The sequence below is a fragment of the Maylandia zebra genome, linkage group LG3, assembly GCF_041146795.1.
Source record: "Maylandia zebra isolate NMK-2024a linkage group LG3, Mzebra_GT3a, whole genome shotgun sequence".
NCBI lineage: Eukaryota > Metazoa > Chordata > Actinopteri > Cichliformes > Cichlidae > Maylandia > Maylandia zebra.
In genome coordinates this window covers 5027540-5055483 of record NC_135169.1, presented here as the reverse complement: position 1 = coordinate 5055483, position 27944 = coordinate 5027540, and the positions used below count along the sequence as shown (strand labels likewise).

The 27944-nt window shown below is 41.3% G+C and overlaps 3 protein-coding genes across 4 annotated transcripts in view; all 3 read left to right on the top strand.

Moving 5' to 3' along the window:
- LOC143414226 (uncharacterized) overlaps positions 1–27218 on the top strand; it is a 41610-nt gene extending 14392 nt beyond the window's left edge. Inside the window, exon 9 of the mRNA XM_076878141.1 lies at positions 26548–27218. The gene's annotated coding sequence lies outside the window, so the exon portion shown is untranslated. The remainder of the gene's footprint in view (positions 1–26547) is intronic.
- Positions 72–15153, top strand: LOC143414481 (uncharacterized). The gene is made up of 9 exons (XM_076878920.1): positions 72–736; positions 866–906; positions 4520–4870; positions 5481–5816; positions 5904–5999; positions 6172–6504; positions 7460–7786; positions 10782–11108; positions 13879–15153. Exons 2-9 carry the CDS (start codon positions 876–878, stop codon positions 14265–14267), a joined length of 2190 nt encoding a protein of 729 aa, XP_076735035.1. The 5' UTR covers positions 72–736; positions 866–875; the 3' UTR covers positions 14268–15153.
- Positions 16218–27218, top strand: LOC143414499 (uncharacterized). 2 transcript variants are annotated; one of them, XM_076878995.1, is made up of 8 exons: positions 16218–16465; positions 18412–18759; positions 19129–19461; positions 19538–19647; positions 21020–21343; positions 23246–23561; positions 24289–24597; positions 26230–27218. In XM_076878995.1, the coding sequence occupies exons 1-5, from the start codon at positions 16435–16437 to the stop codon at positions 21197–21199; spliced, it is 1002 nt and encodes a 333-aa protein (XP_076735110.1). In that variant the 5' UTR covers positions 16218–16434; the 3' UTR covers positions 21200–21343; positions 23246–23561; positions 24289–24597; positions 26230–27218. The 2 variants fall into 2 exon arrangements, with proteins under 2 accessions (XP_076735110.1, XP_076735112.1); XM_076878997.1 differs by lacking the exons at positions 23246–23561; positions 24289–24597; positions 26230–27218 and adding an exon at positions 22208–23239.
- Positions 27219–27944: the final 726 nt, after the last annotated feature.

Sequence of the window (27944 nt, the reverse complement as noted above, 5' to 3'; positions counted from 1 at the left end):
TAGAATAGAATAGAATAGAATTCAACTTTATTGTCATTGCACATGCACAGGTACAGGGCAACGAAATGCAGTTTGCATCCATCCAGAAGTGCTTTAGTGATATAGATATATTACAATATATATTAGCAATAGTATAGATATGTAAGTATATTACAGAAATGGGTCTATTATGGTATGTTATAATGTACACGGTATGAAGTATGTTGTGAATATTCTATAACTAAGTATGTAAAGGCTGTAGTGAGTACAAGCTATGTACAGGATATGAACAGGATATAAATATGAAAAACTATACAGAATATGAAATGAAATAAATAACTTTACAGAATCTGGGATATACAGCTATACAGAAATGGGAACTATGCAAGTTGTAAACAGTTGTAGGGTTAAAAATTATCGAATGTACAGAATGATTATTTACACAGAGCTATACAGTAGTGCAGTTAAGATAAGTGAGGGTGTAGATAGTTTCTACAGAGGCTATATAAAGAGCTAGTGGTTGTGAGTGGTGGTTCAGTCCATGTTATTATTGTGTTTGAGGGTACAGTTGTCCATTGTGGGTGTGTGTATGTCCAGTCCATGAGTTTAACGTGGGTCAGATGTCAGGAGGCAGAGTTCAGGAGTCTGACAGCTGTGGGGAAGAAGCTGTTCCGGTACCTGGTGGTCTTAGTCCGGAGGCTCCTGTGGTGCCTCCCAGAGGGCAGGAGGGTGAAGAGTTGTTCACGTGAAACCGAAAGTAAACAGTATAGCTGGTGTTACTCCCTCCACCGTCTTTTATCGACGGCTCCAAATGAGATATAAATCCCCAAATATTAAGCGCAACAATGAGAAGTATTTGGATTTAACTGGTTGCTGTTTCTTGCAGGAGATTGAAGATGCTGCTGTTGCTCCTGCTCCTCACGAGCGGTAAGAAACTCTTATATACTTTATGTAAACAATGTTTATCTTGCACTCAGACCGAAGTTTTATCGCACAGGTATATACACGCAGTGTGTGAAATTACCGATGTAATGATGGCTTTATTTGTAAGAGAGCGAGGGGTGGTGTGAGAAAGTCTGGACCGACTTTGTGTTGAAAGTTTGAGCCTGGGAGAGGCTAACTAGCCGTGCTAAGCTAGCTCGGTGACACAGGTCATGGCTGCAGATCTGAGATAAAAGGCTTTATTGACAGGTCCGATAATCCTTTATATCACAACATCATTCTCAGACAGGTGACAGGAACATGCAGTGAAGTGGCCATCTATATCTGCTATTGTTACCAAAGTGTGACTGACTGGAATGTTACCAGTTAAAATCGAAAGCTTTTCTTTTTTTTGTTCAGAACTGTGAGGATTGTTTATTTCCTGTTTAATCTCGCAAACTACCACTGATGCGGTAACCGGAACTGATTCCCTCTGAAAAGTTTGATTTCACCGCAGCGTTTCACTAACTTCCCAGAAAATAAAACTAAGTTGTTTAAGTAAAAATCTTTTTCAAAGAAGCACCGTCAACATGCATAGTTTAGCTGGGCAGGAAGTCAGAAACAGTAACAGTCTAAAACAAAGCGACAACAAAAACCCAGTGCAGACTAAACTTCACTTAAAAGTATGTTGGAGAGTCGTGGACACACTTGCAGATTTGTGTCTGGGCTCTGTCAAAAAGTCAGATAATATAATATAGAATACAAATTAATAATTACTGAATTGATTACTGGTGAAAAGAGCAGAAAAGAGAGTTTGATTAACAATTTCATGGGGTTGTTTATGGTCTGCCTCCTGAAGTCAAACATAAACAGACAGTGACAGAAGATACTTGACCACATGAGTTATTTCGGTGTTACATACCAGTGATTTACAGTAAATACTACTTTGACACTGTTCCAAATGACACAGAACAAAAGTAATGCTCATAATAAAGGCTGCTATATAAGAACAGACATAAATAATGAAATCGGGATAAACTTTAAAATCTCTTTAAAGGCATCTTGATGCATTCTTAATCATCCAGGAAAGTAAATCTCCAAAAGTTGATTCTGTTCATCTGGACGTAGCGTTTTGTGGGAGAAACGTTTCGTCACTCATCCAAGTGACTTCTTCAGTCTCAGCCAGAGATGGGCAGTAACGCGTTACAAGTAACGCGTTACTGTAATCCGATTACTTTTTTCAAGTAACGAGTAAAGAAAGGGATTACTATTGCAAAAACGGTAATTAGATTACCTTTACTTTCCCGTAGGAACGCTGCGTTACTGTGTTACTAAAACCGTGATTTTTTTGCGAGAATGTCTCATGACAGTGACGTAAGCGAGTGCGACGGTCATGACAACAGCTGTGTGCAGATCAACAATGGATCACATATCGAGTACGGGAGAGAGTATGAGCGTGCAGCGTTTAAAGTGTGGAAGTACTGACCTTACTTTGAGTTTGATTCCATAAAAAGTGACAAAAACATTAGCGTCCATCGTGCGTGGGAAGAAAACATCTTTTTACAGCGAAAAAACCCCTAAACTTCCAAGCAAGCTCCGAGTAGCTACGACGTAATGGGAAATTCACAGAGAAACTGCCGTATCCTTCCACTGACCGCTGCGGCACACCTGCACCAGGGTAAACCTCCGCCTACCCAACTCCTGCTTTACAGGTGAAAATAGAGCAACAGGACCGCTGAGTCTTTGATTTTATTTATTTTCTGCTGTGTTTTACTTGCATCTATTTGAAAGACTGAGTGTAAACACAAAAAAAAATATTTTATGTGCTGGAATGTGCAGAAAATAGGTTTAAATATTAAACAAATTTCTTCCAGTCAGAGAATGTTGCATATAATTAAATTTTTGCTTGATGCATAAAGTTAAAAGATTAAAATTAATAAAACTATAAAAGTTTTAAAAAGAGACTTTTCCATTTGATTACATTTTGTATGATGGATTATGCAGAAAAAGTAGAATTGGGCTGAAAGATCTATCACTTTATCACCTCTTCAGGTTGTAAATCGTGTTTTTAAAAAGTAACTAAGTAACTAAGTAATTAATTACTTTTGAAAATAAGTAATCAGTAAAGTAACGGGATTACTTTTTGGGGGAAGTAATCAGTAATTAGTTACTGATTACTTTTTTCAAGTAACTTGACCAACACTGGTCTCAGCTGACTGCAGGTTTCCTCAATCTTATTTCCCCAACCAGTACATTTGCATAATGACTGAAACCAGCCCACTGAGGAACAATGGGCTGGGAGGTCAGTTTGTTAATCTTAATTATGCAAAATCTCATGACCAACAACCACTGACCAAAACCCACTGATCAAAGGCCATGAGTAGCATTCAGAGTTGGGGAATGGCTGCAATCACAGCATTGTAAGATGGCGAAAGATGTACCCTTAGGCCCCCTCCTTGATTCAGAGATGGTCTTTCCCTTTTCACGTAATTGGCCTCCTTGACTCTGCGCTCAAACCAGCGTTCCTCCCTGTCCAGGATGTTACATCATCATCATTGAAAGAGTGTCCACTGGCCTGTAGGTGTAAATAGACTGCAGAGTCCTGGGCTAAACAAACAAACAAATAAGAAAAAACCCATTAATATTTCCAAAAATGTAGTGTTTGTTTTTTAAAATTTCAAATATTGTAGAACAAGACAAAACTGCAAACGTGAACACATTTTTATTTTCTTCTCACTCTTAACTGAAGCTGCGAGTCCTAGTTCTGCCCTGGTCCTCCTCCATTAGGACATGCCTAGAAAAACCTCAGTTTGGAGGCATCCTTGTAAGATGCATGAACCAGCTCAGCTGCCATCTTTTGATACGGTAGTACTCTAAGCCTAAATCATAATATAAAATGAGTAACAGTAGGGTGGACATTAGGTAAGGCTGCACTTTTTGCAGCGATCTTGTTTAGAAAACTATTTCTGTATCAGTAATATGTTTTCTTTTTGTCTGTTAATAATCATGTGAAACTGCACATGATTATTTGCAGCTAACAGGTTGTTAATGCTATCCACCAAGTCTAAAAACAGCATGTTAATACTTGGAGATCCTGAAGACATGCTCATCCAACTGAGCTAAACCTGCGCCCGAACTTGTTACCTGATAACTGATTACCACCTATTTAAACGTTAACTGTAACGGAATAGAGTTTCTCATATTGTGTATTTTAAATGTGTCAAGCCAGTACATGTATTCCATTACTCCCCAACACTGACTACATCTCTGCCTGTTGGAATATTTTTAGTTGATCATTTAAAGCTATTTCTGCTCCTAGTGGTCCATTTTTGCAGCTGGGACCTAACCCAAATTCTTCCTTAGGAGTGTTTTGGGAGAATGTGTTCATCCATTCAGGACAGAAAAGGACACTTGGATAATCTGTGCTGAGGAGCATTAAACTGTTCTTGATACATCGAGAGGTCCTTCAGACACAGCAGCCTTTTCACTCTATTTAAATATGTAAAGATTAACATTCTTTGTAAAATGTTCCCTAAAGATAATGTTACTTGTCATCTATTATTTCAACACTAAACCAAACCCAAACATTCCTTTGATTTCTGTTTTTGTGTCTTCACAGTTTCCCAGCATGCTCTGGCTGTGGTGGTGGAGGTATATGAGGGGGAGAATTCTGTCCTCTTGCCCTATGTTTACAAAGGTTCTATACCCGAGAACAATCCCACAGTGATGTGGACTTGCAGTGACCTCAATCCCAAATCTGTCCACCTACAAGGAAAAGGAGGAGACGATCTTAAAGGGCAAAACCAGCGCTACACTGGGCGCACATCAATGAGTCGTTATGCACTAAACACAAAAGACTTCAGCCTCACTCTGAGGAAACCCAAACTGACTGACAGCGGTATTTACACCTGTTCCATCAGTGCTGGAGGAGAAGAACATAGACTGAGTGACATCCAGCTGCACGTCAAAGGTCAAACCTGCTGTAATGAAAGAGTAAAAGTCAGTACAGTAGATAAAGCTCAAATAGTCCCAAAAGCAAGGCAAGGCAAGGCAAGGCAAGTTTATTTGTATAGCACAATTCAACAACAAGGTGATTCAAAGTGCTTTAAGCAAGAAGAAAAGCCAAGTTTTTTTCTGAATAGTTCTGAAAGTCTTGATTAACCTAACAGAAAGATTTACAATGGACCTAACCTTAAGATGAAACAACAAAACATGAGCAAGAAAGTGAACTCAAATAAGATCTTATTGATACAGCCTCTGTGATATATGGCATTACATTCTTTTAGGTCTGCAGAGTTGTCTTCTCTTCTCAGGGAGACAAATCTCAGTAGACTTTTTACATATTGTCCATGAGGAAAAATTCAAGATTTCTTTTAAAACACTGAAACATTCATTATGATCCCTCAATTGTCTGTAGCTGTAGCACCAGTTCATAAATTCCAGTTTAGTTATCACTCAAAGCAAAGAGTAGGGATCCACATTTGTAAAAACAGAGGTCAGAAATGCAGAAACTTGTCATTTGCCATGAGTGTGACTGCTATTGGTCCTGTATTTGATATTGTGGTTTCTTGTCCTTTCAGATCACCCCATGGAGGTGAAGGTGGAGGAAGGCTCAGAGTCTGTCATCCTGCCCTGCAAAACTGAACCTGACCTGCCTGAGGACACCAGAGTGGAGTGGACTCGCTCTGACCCAGAACTCGTGATAGTTCAGGAGTATTCAAACAAAGGTGGCAAACCTATGAAACAGGACAAGTTTTACAGAGACCGAATGGAAATGAATGAAGACCTGCTGAAAACTGGAGACTTCAGTCTGACCCTGAAACAGCCCACAGAGAGAGACAGTGGGAGATACATCTGCACCATCTACAGGGACAAAGACATCCTGAGACAGAAAGTAGAGCTGCACTATGTCAGAGGTCAGAGCTGGTGGACAGTGGCTCAGATTAACTTCAGAATTCAAAGGTCATAATTTATTTATGCATTTATTTTTTGTTTCTCCACAGAAAAACTTCCACTTTGGGCCACAGCTGTCGTAGTTCTTCCTGTTCTGGTGTTTTTTGTGGGTCTCATATATAGTGTAAAACCCTATTTCATGTCAGGTGAGTCTCTCGTGCCAGACACACTAATGGTTAACAAGTGTCCCCTGGTGGCTCCTTAACGGTCACTCAAAAGTCCAGAGGCTGAAACAATTCCTGTCCTTCAGCTTTCTTTAAAACTCTGAAAACTTGCTGCTGCTGTTTGTACAGTTCTTGTTGTTTGTTGTCCTGTCAGACTGTCAGGTGGAGGTGAAGTCAGGGGTGGAGTCTGTAAAGCTGCCTTTCAAAACCAACACAAAAAAACTACCTGAAGATGCTAAAGTGGAATGGAAGGACAGATACAACAACAAAGTCCATGTGCACCAGAATGGTTGTGATAGGATTGAAGACCAAAGCCCAGCATACAGGGAGCGAACAGAGATGAAGCGCAACCCGCTAAAAACTGGAGACCTCAGTCTCATCCTGAAATACCCCACAAACAAGGACAGAGGCACCTACACCTGCACCGTCTACAACAAGGAGGGAGAAAAAATCCTGAATGACACACAAGTGGAGCTTAAAGTCAGAGGTCAGTGTGTACTTAGTTTTCACTTGTATTTCATATAATATTAACTTGTGACCATTCACTGATGATAATGGGAAAATGTTGTGCTTCTGCAGGAATCTTTATATTGAGACCAAGTCGTGCCATCAAACTGCCTTTGTTCACTTTGACTCTCAGTTAAATGAGGCATTTTGTGTCTGTGCCAGATCTTTTTCGCTGAATGAATATATTGAGGCTATACACGTTAATTAATTACCTAGATTAGATTACTTTGTCTTCATTTGGCTGCTCATTTTAAAGGTTGCCACAGCAGGTTATCTTCCTACATCTCCCCCTCTTCCAGCATCCACCCCTAACAGTCTTGCTGTTCTCCTTCTGTCACAAATCACCTTTGATATTGATCTCCACCCAATCCACCCCGCCTGCATTCTCCTTTATCACCTCCCTTTGCACTGTCCATTCCTTTCAAGGGCTGACTCCAGGTAGTTAAACTCATCTACTTGCACTACTTCTGCTACTTCCATGTTCACCTTTCCACCTGTCTGCCTCTCATGCATGCACTTGTATTCTGCTATGCTTCTACTGACAGTGCACATCACCCTTGTTTGTGAAAATCATCTCTCTCTAAAGTTAGAGGATACTTGTTAAACAACAGGAAGTGTTAGAAAGACTGGTGTGAGCCTGCTTGTTGCTGCAGATCTTCTGAAACCTGGGGGTGGAGTTTTAAGACTGTCACTCTGATTTTCAATGTCCAACTTTGTTCTATATTTTTTTTTATTGATTGAAGCCACAGCAGAAAAGACATAAGTAGGATGTGATAAAAGAAGTATCACCAGCCTCACTTGCCCAGGAGTGTGTAATCTTTCTCCACTCCAATCCAAAATGCAGAAAGCTTCTGCTGTAATCTACCTGCAACTGGTGAGGAAGAAAAACCTGCTGCTGCCTGTACAGCTCATGTTGTGCTTTGTTGTCCTCTCAGTCCCCCAGGTGAAGGTGGATTCAGGGGTGGAGTCTGTCCAGCTGATCTGCAAAATCAGAGTTCGTCTGATAAAAAAAGACCTTATAGTGGAGTGGACGGAGAACAACAAGAAGGTCCATGTGTATCAGAACGGCTTTGAACAGCCTGAAGAACAGCACCAGGATTACAGAGACCGGACAGAGATGAATAAAGACCTGCTGAAAACTGGAGACCTCAGTCTGACCCTGAAATACCCCACAGAGTGGGACACAAACACCTACACCTGCACCGTTTACAGCAGGGAGGGAAACATCCTGCTGAAGAAACAAGTGGAGCTTAAAGTCAGAGGTCAGAGCGTACATAGTTTTGCCTTGGATTTGATATCATACTCATTTTTGACCTTTTTAAACATTTTTTTTGAATTTTTTAACTAGAAATGCAGCAATGAGAGTTATTGCAATACAACAACTAAAAATAATGGGTCAGTTACTGATGATACTAAAAACATTTTATCCGACCGTTTTGGAAAGCCATATAAAGCCATATTAAAGCCATATTAAAGCCATATTAAAGCCATATAAAGCCATATTAAAGCCATATAAAGCGATGGCTGTTGAATAACCTTTTGCTTCGGTGCACCCAGATTTTTCAACCACATCAATTAACACCGCATTTTCACATTTGCACTTTTTCAGGGGGAAATTGCCATCCATACAGACAATATTGATTTGTAAATGATTAACTAACAATCTTGTCAACACAAAGTTCTTTATTTGAAGAACATTTCTACAAGAAAGATAAGTTACTGAAAAAGTGGTTGTGCTTAAAGTGCTTTGGCAATATTGTAGACAATGATAAACTTAATCATCGTCTGACGCTTAAAGGCAGTGGGAAGAGGGGACACTTGGGCAGTGCCTTTATCACAGCATTCTGGATACACTGTGTATCGTATTAGCAGCAGTCACAAATGCAGTATTGCCGGCCATGGTCTTTCCACACTCACCATAGTAAATGCAGTGCATCATGTTGCCAGCTTTATAACAGATAACCGCCTTAAAAATATTCTGCAGAAGAACAAAGACTGAAGAAAAACATGAATCAACATATGAACATTACCTGATGCTGCTTTTAGCCTTTAGACTTTAGACTTTTAGCCCCGATGGCACAAACATGCCAGAAAGCTCTGTGTTTGTCTTTGTGTAGAATCTGTTTACCTGCTCTCATTTACTGTTTTAGCTATTTTGGTGGTTGTTGAAATAGTTTTGTGAGCTCCCGGAGCTTCTGGCAAAATTAATTTACATTGAAAAAAATGAATTCAGGATTTAATGAATTAATATTGCTTTATTCAAGCTAAAATAATTTTAAATCAATTATTGAAACCCAGCTTACTACTCACCTCTGTCTATCCGCCTGCACTTTCAAACATGTAGGCTGACAGGACTATCTGAACCACGACCAATCAGAGAGGTCCCACCCCTGACTACATTTGATTGGTTTAGACCACGATATGGGCATAATGTGTGTTTGTTGTTGACCACATGGAGATTTTTCAGAGTTGCTGAGACTTTAAAAAAAACTTTTTTTCTTTTCCTTTTTTTTTTTTTACTCAAAAGGCTGGTCGACCTACGATTTTCTTTTAGTTGCACCACTGAGAAATTAAGTCGCATATGTGAACAAATTGATCACACTCTAGAGCCCTGAAAGGGAATGGGTTTTTTGTGTGTAGCTCAGTCTATTTCAGATTTCCATTACACCAGCTTAGTCTTCATGCTTCAGGTGAGTTTGGGAGAGGTCAGTTCTTGGCAGTCTGAGGCCTGCTTTAGTCCCTGATCTGAAGACTGCATCCCTAATTCTTAGATGTTTTTAAAACCTGATATATTGTGATTCATATATTCAAATGTTTTAAGTTGGAGTTGATTATATTCAGCAATCGTCTGAGTGATGCAGCTATTTTCTCCAGATCACTTATTTTAATTGTGGGCTTTAAGTGTGGATACGTGTCACCTTGTTTATAGTCCAGTTCATGTTGCTCACTGGTATTTTTCCACATCTTCCAGTGTTACATTTAGCTTAGTTTTAGTTTGCAGTGCTTTGAATTTTACCCAATTTCTTGAGGCTTTCTTGGCTATGCCAACATTGCATTTGTTACATATATATTCATGAAGACATGAGATCCATTTAGCTTCCTGTTTACAAACCTTAAGATCACTGCTGGTTTCTTGTTGGTGTTGGTGAAACAATGACATTGTTTGTCCTGGTGCGTTGTTCCAAGTCTGCAATCCTGCTCTCCAGGTACGCTATCTGCTTCTTCCTCCTCACATTTTTAATACAGAGCAACTTTAACTTAACAAAGTCCAATATACTTTTCTATTACATCCCAACAGCAGATATAAAAAAGACTTTTTCTGAAAGACTATTGTCAGCTTCCTCATCTGTGTCCTCGTAGGCCCAACGTTATCTGGTGAACAAGCTCAGTTAGCTGTGAACTTGTCAGCTTAAAATTGATTTTAGTTTGAATATCACAATATCAATTCTGTAAAATCCAGGATTGATTCAGCTTAAAGCTCACACTGCTGTTTTAGCTGTTTGGTGGTTTCACAAACCACCAAACAGCTAAAACAGCAAATGAGAGCAGGTAAGCGGATTCCATACAAACAAGTAAACACAAAGTGCAGACGGCACATACATGGACACACTGTCTGTGCTTAAAGATGACAAATTATACTATTTCTGACTGTTTGAGTCAAAATTGAATTGAAACGAACCAGAATCAAATCGATTATAGAAATCAGTGATGATACCCAGCCCTACTGCCGACTAGCCAGCTTCTTGGCTAGTCGGCAGCTACTCTGCTACTGTTCTGCTACTCTGAGTCCAATATCCAGTATCAGAGTCATAATCCAGACAGGGTCATACCAGAGGTTTTGGACACTTGATTATTTTTCAGATTGAAAATCTCCAAAAAATTGCTTGTATTTTATCACCTTGCATTGTCTATTGTTTTGTTATATTGAGTGGTTTTCACTTTGACAATTTTGCATTTACTTGGGCTAAGAGAAACATTTCATCCCATAAAGGGAAATTGAACTTGAAAGTCTAAATATGTTTAACTTCTTTCATAGGACACCCTTCATGGAACAAGTTCTTGATTCTCTTTCGAAGACAGCAAGTAAAGCTTTGAGTCTGGACATGTGACAATAACACTTCTTTTAGCAAATGGTTATCTCTGCCACTGACTGGACAGAGAAGAAATGCAGCACTGTCTTTGTTCAGTGGAGAAGTCGGACATATTTCAGACTGGAACTAGTCAAACAACTCATGTTGTGCTTTGTTGTCCTCTCAGTCCACCAGGTGGTGGCTGATTCAAAGGCGGAGTCTGCCGAGCTGCCCTTCAAAACCAGAGTTAACCTGTCTGAAGAGGATAAAGTGGAGTGGAAGGACAGAAACATCAGGAAGGTCCATGTATATCCAGAAGTGTCTGACCAGCCTGAAGAACAGCACCAGGTTTACAGAGACCGAACGAAGATGAACAAAGACCTGCTGGAAACTAGAGACCTCAGTCTGACCCTGAAATACCCCACAGACTGGGACACAAACGCCTACACCTGCACCGTCTACAGCAGGGAGGGAAACATCCTGCTGATGAAACAAGTGGAACTTAAAGTCAGAGGTCAGTGCTGCAGTGTGTGTGTGTGTGTGTGTGTGTGTGTGTGTGTGTGTTAGGGACTGTGGGGAATCTTTGTGCATTAGTTATTTGATACGATGTCTTGCACTATCCTACTGTATATTACTGTATACTACTATTCTTATTGTATATATTGTATATCTTATTCATCTGTTCCTCTGTCTCTCCTGCTGCTTTGAGCATGTACATGACCAAAGAATTCCCCTCGGGATAAATAAAGTTATTCTTTCTTGTAGAACTGCGGTTTTAAGCAATGTGGTTGAAAAATTTGGGTGCACCTAAGTTTTGTGCTGGTGCACCTAAGAAAAAAAGTTAGGCACACCAGTGCAACCATGGCAAAAAGTTAATCTAGAACCCTGTATAAAATATTTGATCAGATGATAATGGTAGAATGTATGTATATATTTATTTATTAAAATAGTTTATTGTAGAATGGAAGTTCAGAAATTAAAAGATAAGATAAGATAAGATAAGATAAGATAAGATAAGATAAGATAAGATAAGATAACCTTTATTAGTCCCACACGTGGGAAATTTGTTTTGTCACAGCAGGAAGTGGACAGTGCAAAAGTTATGAGGCAAAAATTAGAATACAATAAGAATAAATACAGTACACAACTGTACAGAATAGAATAAAATAATATACTATATACAGTAGAATAAAATAAATATACAATAAGATAAAAATAGAATACAAATACAAATACTATATACAACTGAGTAAAAATACAACGATGACAGAAAGGATTATTGCACTTAGTATTATTGCATATGTATGGATGTGTGTGCTTGATCAGTTAAAGTCTTTATTATGGAGTCTGACAGCAGTGGGGAGGAAAGACCTGCGAAATCTCTCCGTCCCACACCGTGGGTGCCGCAGTCTCCCACTGAAGGAGCTGCTCAGTGCTGTCACAGTCTGCTGCATGGGGTGGGAGACGTTGTCCAACAGGGATGACAGCTTAGCCGCCGTTCTCCTGTCACTCACCACCTCCACTGGGTCCAGAGGGCATCCTAGAACAGAGCTGGCCCTTCGGATCACCCTGTTCAGTCTCTTCCTGTCCCCAGCAGAGATGCTGCCGCCCCAGCAGACCACACCATAAAAGATAGCAGAAGCCACAACAGAGTCATAGAAGGTCTTCAGGAGTGGGCCCTCCACTCCAAACGACCTGAGTCTCCGCAGCAGGTACAGCCTGCTCTGCCCTTTCCTGTAGAGGGCGTCTGAGTTATGAGTCCAGTCCAGTCTATTGTTCAGATGAACACCAAGGTACCTGTAGCTGTCCACAGCCTCAATGTCCATACCTTGGATGTTCAGTGGTTGCAGTGGAGAATGCTTGTGCCTGCGGAAGTCTACCACCAGCTCCTTGGTTTTACTGGCGTTGATCTGGAGGTAGTTCAGCTGGCACCAGTCCACAAAGTCTTGAGTCAGTCCTCTGTACTCCTTGTCGTCCCCATCAGTGATGAGGCCGACTATTGCAGAGTCATCAGAGAACTTCTGCAGGAAGCACTGGGTGGAATTGTGGGAGAAGTCTGCAGTGTAGATGGTGAAGAGGAACGGAGCCAGAACCGTTCCCTGTGGGGCCCCCGTACTGCAGACGACCCTGTCCGACACACAGCCCTGAGTCCTCACATACTGTGGTCGGTCGGTGAGGTAGTCCAGGATCCAGGTAGTGAGGTGATGGTCCACTCCAGAGTTCTCCAGCTTGTCCTTCAGAACTGAGGGAAGAATGGTGTTGAAGGCACTGGAGAAATCAAAGAACATGATTCTCACAGTGCTTCCAGCGGTCTCCAGGTGAGCGAGGGAACGATGTAGGAGGTGAATGACAGCATCATCCGCTCCAATGCCAGGCTGGTAGGCAAACTGAAGTGGGTCCAGTGATGAGCTTGTTAGGCGCCGAAGCTGAGCCAGGACCAACCGCTCCAGGGTCTTCATCAGGTGGGATGTCAGAGCCACCGGCCTGTAGCTGTTGAGGTCCTTGGGGCGTGAAGTCTTTGGCACTGGTACAACACAGGAGGTTTTCCAGAGCTGTGGGACTCTTCCCAACCTCAGGCTCAGGTTGAAGAGGTGCTCCATCACCCCACACAGTTGGTCCGCGCAGGACCTGACGACCCTCGAGCTGATGCCATCTGGCCCCGCTGCCTTCTTGCCATTAATCCTCCTCAGTTCCCTCCTAACCTGGGTGGTTGAGAGAGACAGGCTGGAGCCTTGTGTTGAGTGTGTATTGGATGCTGCAGTTGGGGGTGGGGGGGAGTGAGCAGGGTGAATAGAGGAGGTGTGAAGTGTCTGAGGTGGAACAGAAAACTCACCTAACAGTAAAATAATGGTTTAGTCCTTAACAGCTAGAGTATTTAAGGCTGCCAGTTGTCATTAGACAGGAGAGTGATTGTGCTGTGAGAAAGCTTAATCTGCCAGTGATTGTCATGGCCTTAAAGCTATATGGGCAAATAAACACTTCTTGCTTACACCATACTGTGTCTCAGTCTTCCTTTCTGTAAATCCAGCCAAAAAAGGCAACCCTTGGCTGTGAGCCAAGACCAGCTGTGACAGGAGAGTTTACTCTGATGCACATAGACCAAAGATATAAGTTAAAAGAAACCACAGCACCATCAGACTCTGATCATCTCCAATTGCTCTAAAACTCTTTAAAGATTTCTGTCCTCTGCTCTGATCTGCTTCTATCCTTTACCTTCCTCTATAACTCTGAAAACAAACCTGCTGCTGTCTGTACAGCTCATGTTGTGTTTGTTGTCCTCTCAGTCTGTGAGGTGAAGCTGAAGATGGCGGCGGAGTCTGTCCGGCTGCCCTTCAAAACCACAGAAAACCTGCCTGAAGATGCTAAAGTGGAGTGGAAGGACAGATACAACAGGAAGGTTCATGTGTATCATAATGCATCTGACCAGCATGAAGAACAGGATGAGGATTATAGAGATAAAACACAGATGAATGAATGCCCGCTGAAAACTGGAGACCTCAGTCTGACTCTGAAAAACCCCACAGAGGGAAACAGTGGGAGATACACATGTTACATCTGGAGAAAGGAAGACATAATCAGATTGAAAACAGTGATGTTAACAGGAAAAGTAAAAGGGGGGTTGTATGCTCCCTCTAGGTGTGATCTTTCAGAAATACAATATCGCTTTCCATAGTTATGCTGATGATATACAGATCTACTTTGAACTAACTGATGATCTCTGTCTCTGCACTGTTTGTGTGAGGTCAAATAATGGCTCTTAGGAAACTCTCTTAAATGATAAGAAAACGGAAATCGTGGTATTTGATAGTAATATCCCTCACGGCCAACTTCATGATGCCCTTGGTTCCCTTGCCAGTTCCATCTCTGACACTGTTAGCAATTTGGGTGTGTTGCTGGATAGCTCTTAAATTTGATAAACAAGTGTCTGCTGTAGATAGATCTAGCTTCTACCAACTGTGGCTAGGCATGCCCTCTGACTGGAACTGGGAGGTTTGCCTCTATTATCCCTGTTCTTGCTGATCTGCACTGCACCCATTAAATACCGTATCCAATTTAAAATACTGCTGCTTACTTTTAAAATGATCAACAACACAGCGCCAAGCTACCTTATTGAATTCCTTAGATTGTACATCCTTGTTAGAGCACTAACATCATCTACTCAGGTAATCTTGGTGCAGCCAAGATCTTGGCTGAAATCTAGAGGTGACCGTGCGTTTGCCTTGGCTGCACCTGATGTGTAGACTTATTCTGTTTCTCTTTTATACATTTCTTTTATGGCTTTGTGCTTTTACCATGTTTTTATTTGATATGCATTTCATTGCTACTTAGGTAACTGTTTGTACAGTCATTTGTATAAAGAGTAAACAGGACTGGTGAACTAGCGCAGCAGTTTTTCTGGACCTTTGCTGCCCTATTATGTTTTTTTTTTTCTGAATCTTTGGTTTTTATTTAGCCTTTTCTCTATTTTTTTTCCAATGAGTCTTAGCTGCACACAGCCTTTGAAACACATTTAACACGAAACCACCGAAGACTTACATTAAAGTCTCATTGTTTCTGTACCTATTTTCGTGTATTCTCATTTGTTTGGCTCCCTGAGTGTCAATTCCTCCTTCTGTCTCATCTTCCTCTGTTCCCTTGTCTTTCACTGTTAGGGTGATATTCTGCCAAGTGTGAAGTTGATGAGCTTCACAGTTACAACAGGTTAACATGTCTGAATAACATGATGAAAGTACAAGCATGAACATTTTAAACATGTTTTTTATATTTATTTATATTTCAATAATATGTTTTAATCCAGCAGTTTAAGGTCGCGCCCAAGTATATCAGTCTCAGACTAAAGTCTGTGCTAATCGACACCATTGCAAAATGTTCATTTTCAGAGGTGGGCTTTCTGCATCATTATCCTGTTGCATAATCTGAGTGAGCTAAGGAGCATGAACTGATAGCTTCATATACTGTATTACTGTGTCATACAGTAACAAACGGCGCCTTAAACCATCTACAACTGAACAGATGTACCTAATAAAGTGGCTTCTCACAAATGTAGTGACGAAACCCCTGTGGCTGAGACTTTGTTATCGAACTTAAACTTTATGTGAGCCCTTTATTATTCAGTATTGAACGTAGCCAGTCTGCTCTTTATTCCAACTGCTTTCTTTCCACATCTGTCTGCACAGTAACGGGACTTCCTCTGCGGTTAATTTATGCTTTCTATTTCGTTTTGCATTATTTTATTTTTAGAGCACGTTACCTGACTGGTTTTGTCCCTGCACTGTTCTGTGTAGCATCTTCAAATGTCCACTAGATGTCACAAAGACACAGTGAACGTGGAACATGCGTGAACCTGTCGTGTGGATTGTGACATGCTCTGAATCCACAGACACGCACAACAACAGGAAAATTACACAAAATGCACTCAAAAGATTCAAGAGTTCGTTTTAACCTATGACATAACAGGACTTAACCATCAAAGACGGCAGCAGTGATTGTAAGGAGCGGTTCTGAATCAGGCCTGCATCAGCTGCGTGAGTCGCTGTGTAAACCACACACAGCACTGCACAGGCTCAGTCTGTGACTGTGCTGCAACAAACAAAAGTAAAGGCGTTCTTATGCATTTAGGCGTTTGGATGGTTGTACGTGCTGAGAAGCAAAACAAATCCTGTTTGTCGTGTTTTTCCTGGAACACACCAGCAGCTGTCAGTAGTTACAGCTGGAGGAAGGCGGGGCGTTTCCCTCACATACAAAACACAAAGTTCCAGGAACAACAGTGAGGCGTGTGTGGGAGCTCTGCTTCTTCCAGGCTTACCGGACTTTGTGGCTGCTGTGGTTTATAAAGGAGGATGAAGATGTTGCTGTTTCTCCTCCTGAGCGGTAAGAAACTCTCTGAGCTCCGTTTACCTGTTTAACCTGCACTCAGTCACAGCACAGCGCCACAAATTCACTCATTCCCGGAAAACAGCGAGTGTGTGAACGATGTCTGAGAGGCCTAGGACCAACAGACTGCGGGCTTTCAGGTGAAAGTTTCTAGCAAGAGACACTAACTAACCACAGTAGCTATGTGCTACAGTAGCTCAGTGTGCGTGGGCGACGCTGATATGAGACATGAGTGCAGGGCTGATAAGCGTTAAGTCGCATGTGATTATTAATGTTTGGAGAAAACGACACGAGGTCAGTGTGTTGCTGTCGGTCATCAGAAAGCAAACACCTCTTTTCTTCCCTGCTTTGCTGTGTGGTTTTCCTGCGATCTAAAACTATTTTACAAATGCGGACAAACCTGAAAAAATACTAATTACACAATATATTAAAAACCTAAATGCATGTGAGGAACCTTGGAGTCATTTTTGACCAGGACATGTCCTTCAACGCACATATTAAACAAATATGTAAGACTGCTTTCTTCCATTTGTGCAACATCTCTAAAGTTAGAAATATCCTGTCTCAGAGTGACGCTGAAAAACTAGTTCATGCATTTATTACTTCCAGGTTGGACTGTTCATTATTATCAGGATGTCCAAAAAACTCACTGAAAAGCCTTCAGCTAATCCAAAATGCTGCAGCAAGAGTCCTGACAGGGACTAGAAAGAGAGAGCAGATTTCTCCTGTTTTGGCTTCCCTTCATTGGCTTCCTGTTAAGTCCAGAATTGAATTCAAAATCCTGCTCCTCACATACAAGGTCTTAAATAATCAGGCCCCATCTTATCTTAATGACCTTGTAGTACCATATCACCCTATTAGAGCACTTCGCTCTCGCTCTGCAGGCCTACTTGTTGTTCCTAGAGTATTTAAAAGTAGAATGGGAGGCAGAGCCTTCAGTTTTCAGGCCCCTCTTCTGTGGAACCAGCTTCCAGTTTGGATTCGGGAGACAGACACTATCTCTACTTTTAAGATTAGGCTTAAAACTTTCCTTTTTGCTAAAGCATATAGTTAGGGCTGGACCAGGTGACCCTGAATCCTCCCTTAGTTATGCTGCAATAGACGTAGGCTGCCGGGGGATTCCCATGATGCACTGAGTGTTTCCTTTCCAGTCACCTTTCTCACTCACTATGTGTTAATAGACCTCTCTGCATTGAATCTGTAGCGACTTCCTCAGTCGCTAGAGGCCGGGGACTGAGCTTGCCTATTTGCCTGATGCGCTGTCAACTTTACGCCATAATGCGAGAGGTGGAATTGCTTACTTGTTTATTAAAGTGCTTGAAAAGTTTACAGAGCAATAAAACATCACAGGCTCTAACGCAACAATTAAGGGGAAACTCGTTGTGCTGCGGTCAACAAAAACTACGGCGACCCAGCCCTCTGTCAAAATCAAACCAGTGAAAGACAGACTGACAACGCTCTCTTAATGCCACCGCTAGCACCCATGTGACTCCCATTACACATCACCATAGCAACCAAACAAATGAAAACCCAGTGATCATCAAAAATTCAATACATTTAGTTATGGCTCCTACAGAATCAAATCTGTTATATGATTGTTGGGTTTTTCTCTGTATCTACTGTACAATATGAAGCGCCTTGAGGCGACTTTTGTTGTGATTTGGTGCTATATAAATAAAATTGAACTGAATTGAATGTGCACCAATGGCCTGATACTCACAGATTATATCAATTTCTAATTATGCTTGAATTAACAAATTTCTAGTTATTTACAAATTGAAACAATAAAGGGCAATTAAGTTCTAGATTTTATTTATGTTTTGGTCATTTGTGTATTTGTACATCTGGTTTCCGACTATAATGTCACTTTTCATTCATCATTTAAACTCTGGGTCAAACCCACAACATGTATTTGATTTGAGTTTCTCTTTGTGTGTCCTCAGTTTCCCAGCATGCTCTGGCTGTGGTGGTGGAGGTGAGTGAGGGGGAAAGGTCTGTCCTGCTGCCCTGTCTTTTCTCAGGTATTACACCTGAGGACACCACAGTGATGTGGACTTGCAGTGACCTCGATCCCAAATCTGTACATCACCGACGAGAAGGAGGAGACGATGGTAGAGGACAAAACCAGCGTTACAGCAGACGCACATCAATGAATCGTTACGCTTTCATCATTAAAGACTTCAGCCTCACTCTGAGGAAACCCACAAAGACTGACAGCGGCAACTACACCTGCTCCATCAGTGCTGGAGGGAAAGAACGGAGACTCAGAGACATCCAGCTGCAGGTCAAAGGTCAGCAACAAGCCCAACACCTGCCATAATTACAGGTCAATACTCTAGTCAAAGGTCAGAGGTCAAACTGACGCAAATTAATTCCGAAAGTCTTGTAAAAATACAGATGAAACCCGCAGCATTATTTAGCACAGATGTAACCTCAGAGGAAACACGAACAACAAAGCAGGAGATGACTGCAGAGAACTGCTGCAGCCTCTGGAAAATGTGACAGACTCATGTCAGCTCGTGTGCAGAGGGCTGTGTTTACCACACATATTTCTGTAAATATGTAAATAAATGACATTCTATGCATCACCCAGCACAAAACACTCAGAGGAATTTTGCTGCCACTTTTACAGTTGACACTTTGGTTTCTTGTCCTCTCAGACCAGCAGGCGGAGGTGACGGTGAGGGAAGGGTCACAGTCTGTCATCCTGCCCTGCAACACAACATCTGACCTGCCTGAGGACACCACAGTGGAGTGGACTCGCTCTGACCTCGGACTCATCACAGTCCATGAGTATTCTAACAGAAATGATGACCTTATGACTCAGGATGAAGTTTACAGGGACCGAACGAAGATGAATGAAGACCTGCTGAGAACTGGGGACCTCAGTCTGACCCTGAAACACCCCAAAGTGAAAGACACGGGACGATACATCTGCACCATCTACAGAGACAAAGACATCCTGAGACAGAAAGTAGTGCTGCAGGTCAAAGGTCAGTGCTGTAAGTTGAGGTCAGAGGTCAGTTTTCTAGATACAGGTCAGAAATCTTTTTTTATGCTTCTCCACAGAACCATTTCCATCCTGGTCCAAAGTTTTAGTGGGTCTCCTGGTTCTCCTGGTTGTTCTTGGGGTTTCTGGAGGTCTGTTTTTTTTCATTTGCGGCAGTATTTCATGTCAGGTGAGTTTCTTCTACTACACTACCCATAATGCCGAGCGTTAGCAGGTGTCTGCACATTTTTCAAACCTCTTTTCCCCACTCTGCGACACACCTGCCGGGGATCAAACACTGGTTTGTGGCTCTATAAAAAGGAACTCCGTAAACCTTTGACATCTGACAAAAAGTCAGAGCACTCTTGAGACAACCATTCATTTAGTGTTAATGGTGATAACTTCATCAATTTCTTCACAAATACAATTTTAACCATTAGAGAAAGAATTACCCACAAGATCAAGGTGGCACGGAGGGAGGTTAGCCAAGTATCGGAGCTGCAGAAAGGTGCTACAAGAAGGTGCCTAAGAAGTCCAGCAAGCTGTCGATGTCTGAGGCCTTACAAACTGCCAACCAAATACGCACAGACTTGACCAACTGCCAAAAAATGTAGTCAGATGATAACAAATTGAGAAGGTCCTACCAGTGGCTGGACAAAGCTGGACTGAAAGACAGCACAGAGGCACTAATCATGGCAGCACAGGAACAAGCTCTGAGCACAAGATCCATAGAGGCTGGAGTCCATCATACCAGGCAAGACCCCAGGTGCAGGCTGTGTAAAGATGCCCCAGAGACAATCCAGCCATAACAGCAGGGTGCAAGATGCTAGCAGGCAAGGCATACATGGAACGCCATAACCAAGTGGCCGGCATAGTGTACAGGAACATCTGTGCCGAGTATAACCTGGAAGTCCCGAGGTCAAAATTCTCCTAGGGTGGTGGAGAATGACCGAGCTAAGATCCTGTGGGACTTACCAACTGGATATAGTGGTGATAGACAAACAGAAGAAGACGGCTGTAGTGATAGATGTAGCTGTACCGAGCAAGCTCAGGGTACGCAGTGTTATTGTATATGCATGTTTCTGCTTTAATCTGCTGATGCTGCTTTGGGCTTGGTGGAATTTAAACACAACAACATTGCTGGCAGAGGTAATGTGATTTCACTATAGTGTAAATTGCATAAACCAGCACATCAAGCAGGAAGTCTAGATTGATTCTCTCTTTAACAAAACCTAAACTCTGATCCAATTCAAAGCTTAGACAGAGCTGAGTGGATTCGACATGTTCTCATTGCCTTGAAGCCTTCTGAATGTCTTCCTTTCTGATGAAAACCCAGAAGTCCTGAGTAGTCTTTCAGGCATGGTATTCATCAGCCCCAGGCTGAGGCTCAGTCTGTCTGTTCTTCTTCATCCAACATGTCTGCAGCACTTTACAGGATGCTGCAGACGAGTTACCAAAGAACGAGTCAGGAACAAACTGAGACACAATCTGACTGAGACTAGAAGACAAGGAGGGACAGGGAGGTCATGTGACCATCCTGTTGTGCTTTGTTGTTCCCTCAGGTTACAAGGTGGTGGTGGTTTCAGGGGAGGAGTCTGTCCGGCTGCCATGCAAAACTACGGTCAGATTACCCAACGATGCTAAAGTGGAGTGGACGGACAATTCCATTTCCAACAGGAAGGTCCACGTGTCTGACCAGGTTGGAGAACAGGACGAGGTTTACAAAGACCGAACAGAGATGAAGAGGAACCTGCTGAAACCTGGAGACTTCAGTCTGACCCTGAAATACCCCACAGACAAAGACACACACATCTACACCTGCTCGATCTACAGCCACGAAGGAAATCGTCCAATCATGAGCAAGAAAGTGGAGCTCATTGTCAAAGGTTAGTCGTGTGTTTATATTCAGAACTCACATATATTTCATATAATCCACATCTGTGACCTTTTAAACACGAATTTCATTTTATATATGTAACCCACCTAAAATCTGCCTCATGAAAATGAACTGCTGTTCCCCAAAAATGTCAGTAGGTGGCACTATGAGATTGTTTAGTGCTTGTGAACTTGAGTTGAGAACTATAGAGAAGGAGAATAGCGCTAAGGCTACGTATGCTGGTCGGAGCTACTCACAGAGTTTTTCCTTAACCTTTTTCTTGAACAAGGATTGTGTGTGAAGACACAAATTGGATTTTACTTTTCCGCTTGTTGGGAAACGCGGACACTTTTTGTTGATGCTGATGTACCTCTGTTTTTGTGTTTTTTTTTGTTCATTTCCGGTGAGTTGACTAACTGCGCTAGCATAGCAAGCTAATCGTTAGCTCAGTATAATGTAAATTTCATGTGTTCCTTTTAAGTGCTGTATTATCTTTTTATTTCTTCACTTGTGAATGTTTTAAGCCAATCGGAAATATTTCTTTGGAAGCTAGTAGGTAAGTTTTATTTATTGTAATGAGATGATAAATATGAGCAGTCTTTGGCTAAATAGTACTGCGACCACGTTTTGCACTTTCCTCGTGCATCAGTAATGTACATTCTCTCAATTCATTGGATTGATGTGACTGCTTTTCACAAAATATGAGATTTGAGTTAAATTTGTATGATGTGGAAATTGTTTTAAGGTTCTTTGATTAATTTTATTATTGATTGCATTAAGTCGTTATATACAAAGAGTGAGAGACATTTGGTCACTAGTGTTGATTAAGTTGTTATATGATATTCATGTAAAATATGTTCACTGCCCTGTGCAGGTTGGTTTTTTTGTTGGAGTCTAAAGTTGCGAGCCAGGATTCCGGATCCCCAGCTGCGATGCAGGAAAGATTTCCAGCCTACTTAGAAGTGACAACTGCGTTACTTCTTGACAGATAAGCTTATGAGATCTCAGAACAATACACTACCCGGGTAGTACTACTAACATTAACACTATACACACACACTCACACACCTGAACTGAAAAGACTGAAAAGAACTCTGAACACTGAACTCTGAACTCTAAAACTGAATACACAGACTGACAAATATGGACAATTGGAACTGTTGTGAACTGTTGAATGACTGTTTTTGGTTTTGTTTTGAATAAATGTTGACTGTTCTTTTAGCTGTGTGTCATTCGCTCCTTAGTCGATTCCTAGAGGCCATAAGCCTAAGATCCTAACTTTCTCTACATTCAGTAGTGGTAAAGTATCGTGTGTTACATATATGTATATGTATGTACATATGTGTTTGTGTGTAATATAAAAATAGATCTCCATGGTAACTGAACACATCAGCTGGTCTGCAGCAGGTCATGTTCAGAGTTTGAGGCTCAAAGTGTCCCATTTTCACTGATTGTTTCCCGACGACATGCTTCACGTGTGATATGGATCCTCTGCTGAAGGAATCTGCTTTCTATCCACAACCTGTTGATCCGTGTCTGACTAACAGCAGCGCAGGAAGCCCTGCAGTTACAGAGAAACTGTCTGAGTCGCATTGTTGCTGCAGTTTACCTGCAACTGCTGTGAAGAAAAACAGGCTTTAGATTTTGTTGATCCAGCTAAAACAAAGAAAGTATGGATATGTCGACCTTGTTTCATAGGACACCTCTGTGATAATAAGTGCAGTATCATTGTCTTTCAAAGACTGCAAATAAAGCTTTTATTCTAAAATGACACTGAGTTCATTAGAAACCAGCTCTGCTGCTGATTGGACATCAAAGGCAGCTTCAGGGGAATCAGTCAAACATGTTTTAACTACAAATATTTAACTTCAGTGCAAAACTTATTGTGCTCAGTGCTCTGTTGTTGTTTCAGTCCCCCAGGTGGAGGTGGTGGATTCAGGTGTAGAGTCGGTCCAGCTGCCCTGCAAAGCCACAGTTAATCTGCCTGAAGACGCTAAAGTGGAGTGGACGGACAGTTCACATATGGCAGAACAGACCTGGCAACCTTGAAGAACAGTTTGTGTTTTACAAAGATCGAACAGAGATGAAAAACAACCCGCTGACAACTGGAGACCTCAGTCTGACCCTGACATACCCCACTGACTGGGATGGAAAGACCTACACCTGCACCGTCTACAACGGACAGGGAAACACCCTGATGAAGAAACAGGTGGAGCTTAAAGTTAGAGGTTAGATAATACTTTGATTTTCACATGTGATGTACATAATATGGACATATCACCCTTTTAACACTAATGTATCGCCATACTTTATCCTCCTGGTGAGTTAGGAAAGATCGAGCTTACTGATCGGCAACAGTTTGGAAATCGATCAGCATGAAGCTGAAGGAGAAACTGTCAGAGCAAAATCTTAAAGTGAACTCTGAAGCTGATCTGCAGACATCCCAGCGAGGTTGTACAACAATAAATACAACAATAATCTAGACAAGGACGCCCAACACAAAGAAACTCTACTTGGAAATCTTTCTTAAGTGAATCTGTTTCTGCTTTCTCGTTATTACATTGGAGAAGATTCTCAGCAATCCTACTTTTAATGGTCTAAGCATCAATTCCACATCTTTAACTTAACTTCAAAAAAAGAGATGTACAACTGAATGTCATCTGCATTGTGTAACAAGTAATGTCAAAGTGCCGGAAATCTGGTGAAGCGGGAACGTATATAACAGAAATAGTAAGAGTCTCCAAAACTGAACCTTTTGACACACCATAGGCATGATAAGCAGAAGAGGACCTGTGCATCCACGTAATCATCAGCTGTGAACAACAGAACAAAAAACTGAGACATGGACAGGCAGTAAAGTCCAAGCTTCATTAATCTCATATGAGAGGGAAGAAAACAGTGTCAACTCAAATAGAAATTTTCCCTCACAGCTTATGTTGTTTGTTGTCCTCTCAGTCTGTCAGGTGCAGGTGGAGAAGGGGGCGGAGTCTGTCCAGCTGCCCTTTCAAACCAAGAAAGACCTTCCTGCAGATGCTAAAGTGGTGTGGTGGGACATTCATGACAGGAAGGTCCACGTGTTTTCAGACCAGGCTGGAGAACAGGACCAGGTTTACAGGGACCGAACAGAGATGAATAACAACCCGCTGAAAACTGGAGACCTCAGTCTGACCCTGAAACGTCCCACAGAGAGAGACAGTGGGACATACAGATGTAAAGTCTACGGGAGAACCAGCAGATACAAAAAAGTGCAGCTCAGAGTCAAAGGTTTGTTTGTTTGTTTCTTGTATAGCTGTACTTGTACTGTATAGCTCTGTGTAAATAATCATTCTGTACATTCAATAATCTTTAATCCTACAACTGTTTACAACTTGCATAGTTCCCATTTCTGTATAGCTGTATATCTCAGATTTCTGTAAAGTTATTTATTTCATATTCTGTATAGTTTTTCATATTTATATCCTGTACATAGTGTTAAGGTTCAAATATTGAGGAAGGAGAGTACAAACCACCATTGGTCCAGAAGATCTTGGTCAAACAATTGATTTTAATGAATACACACGTGTGGGAAGAACACTCTGTACGCAGACAGCAAGTGGTCTTCGACTTAATCAAAGCATACACAGATTTTTATAGCATCAGGGTTTGATTTACTGACGCCCCTTCATGCGTCACAGACAGGATATAGACATACGTCAATATCAAAACTACAATGACTTTTACCACCGTTCGAAAGAACATCATCTTCTATTTTCATGGCTGGCACTTCCTGTCTACCTTTCAGTTCTTGTCTTGTTCCTCTTTTACCGAGACACTTTCGCCGTTACAATCCAGACATGACTAATCTCTCTCTCCTCTAAATAAATCTAACTCATATGTGTGTGTGTGTGTGTGTGTGTGTGTGTCACGACCTCACATGCTCTCTGTGTCACCTCTTCACCTACTAACTGTCTGTGTCTCGTCCTCAAATGCTCTTTCTCAATTCACCTGTTGCACTTCTGACCTTTTACCAGAACAGAGGCTCATCCTTATGTGTTACAACCTAACTGAGACTATGTATATGTCATCTACTAAATAAATGTTTTAACCAAGAACCTCTACTAAAACCTTAATATAAAATGACCTGATATAAGTGTTTTGTAAGCATGTACGCAGTTTTAACCTTCTATAGCTCCAAGTCACTTGCACAATAGATTGTCCGGACATCGCGCCGAACAAAGCTTACAACCTCCAATTAATTGACCGAGCACCAACTCTTTAATAAGCACAGATATGCAATATGTATAAAATAGTTATAACTGCACCTGAAATACAAGGTTAACATAATAACTGTATGCATAACATCTTAAGGCCTTCTTAAAGCTATCTGTTACATTGTTAAAGCCTCGTCTTAGCCTGCTGCTCAAAATAACTTTCACTTCTGCAAACTCTCTGCAAGCCTGTTTCCTGTCAGCCTGTGACTTAGTCTTTCTGAAAGACACACACACTGTTCAACCTCTGAATGCAATATAAACTCCAGATTATATTATTAATGCAATGGTGATGATGATTATTCTTTAACAATAGCAGTAAAATAATTTCCCTGCCCTCACAATAGCCTGTTCATAGCTTGTACTCACTACAGCCTGTACATACTTAGTTATAGAATATTCACAACATACTTCATACCGTGTACATTATAACATACCATAATAGACCCATTTCTGTAATGTACTCACATATCTATACTATTGCTAATATATATTGTAATATATCTATATCACTAAAGCACTTCTGGATGGATGCAAACTGCATTTCGTTGCCCTGTACCTGTGCATGTGCAGTGACAATAAAGTTGAATTCTATTCTATTATATTCTATTCTTAGTTCCTGTCTGACTGTGTTGTGTCTCCTCTGCAGGGAGAGTTCAGGTCCAGGATCAAACAGGGGACATCAGGAACAGAAGCAGCTCCATTGATCCGACTCCTCTGATGGCTGATCAATCAGTTTGATCTGTGTGTTCTTTGATTATTGATCAGTGATGTCAGAGTGGAGTCAGTGTGATGTTGTTGTTGTGTGTTTGAGACTTTTAGTGTCCATGAAGGTCTCTGCTGCCGTAGATCCTCTGAACTGTGACAGAGGTCTCACTCTGGAGGAAACTCTCAGCACTTTCCAGCAGCTCCTCCATCATGGAGGACGTTCCCTCACTGTAACAGGTGGAGGAGAGAGGAAGCACAGGTGGATCCTCTGAGGAAGAGGAGCGTTCCTACAAACCACATGATCACATCAACACAGTCGTTATCTATAAAGTCAAATTGTTGGGTTTTCAGAATCAGAAAGTTGCCTTTTACCTCTTATGTCACCATAGTAACTGACTGAAAACATCAATTTCTGTTATTATTATTATTTATATTTTTTGTTATTTTCAAACATGTAAATAATTATGATCCAGAGAAGTCTGAAGTGAACTAAACACAAACATGTGTGTTACGAAAAACAAAGAGAAAAGTTTATGTCTCTTATTTATTATTTATTTTGGTCAAACTTGCTTCGGAGGCTGACAGCAGCAGCAACTACTTTTTCTCTCGTAGTCGTGGCTTTTATGGTGGTGCTGTTGTTTATTTCATGCAGTTTGGTACATCCAAATCGTGGGATGTGGATAAAAGAATGAATGTATTTCATCAGTTTCATGGTGTTATAGTGTGATGATATCTGTGCTTCTTTATGTGCTATGGAGCTTTTGTTTTCTCCTCATACTGACTCCCTTTTGGGGGATCATTATGAGTCGAAATTCAAGATTTGTCAAGATTATAAAAGTCTCTGTATCCAGGTCCTACAAATGCATACACGCATCAATATTACCTTCAGACACAATGAAATTATTTTCATTAAAACTCCTGTTTTGCGGATTCATTTGCAGTGTTTTGTTTTTGTATAAATTAAAAGTTATATTAAAATGTTAAACAGAAATAAGAATGCCTGCATTTGTAACAGAACAAATACACAGCATTAGGCAATTATAAGGCTTCTCATAAAAAAACACAATGCAAAAGGGTTTATCAACACACAAAGCACTCGTATTTGCCAGGTAAGACTAAAATATGAGGCCACGAATGATAATAAAGAGCCATTGGGAGACAAAAGAGCCGGTGTTCCAGATTTGCTCGTCTTTGGGAGCCGTGGGACAGCTCTCAGAAAACAGGCGAGCTTCTCATCACTAACACATATGCCGGTGTTGTGCCAAAAAGTGATTGTCTGCCAGAAACTGATTGCCGTCCGCGGGAGCGCGCGCAGCTGCTTAAAGCTGCAGCGCCCGTATTACTTGCGTTGCCAGCTACTTCCGTGCAACTGATATAACGTGGGGGGGGGGAAAAAACCCAAACACATTTATGCCTTTGTTATTAGGCAAAGGTATGCATTTATGGAGCTTTAACGTTTCTTGAAACCGAATTATGACGCTTATCAGAAGGTTGCTTTCAGTGTGTAGCGCAGTCACGAATGACTACACGGAATAATTAATGCCTACAGGTTTAGTATGTCTACTCTCGTTGTTCATATTTGTTATAAGACTGTCGAATAGTAGTTAAAACAATAAAGACCTATTGTGCCAGTATCACCATGACTCTTTCTTGTTT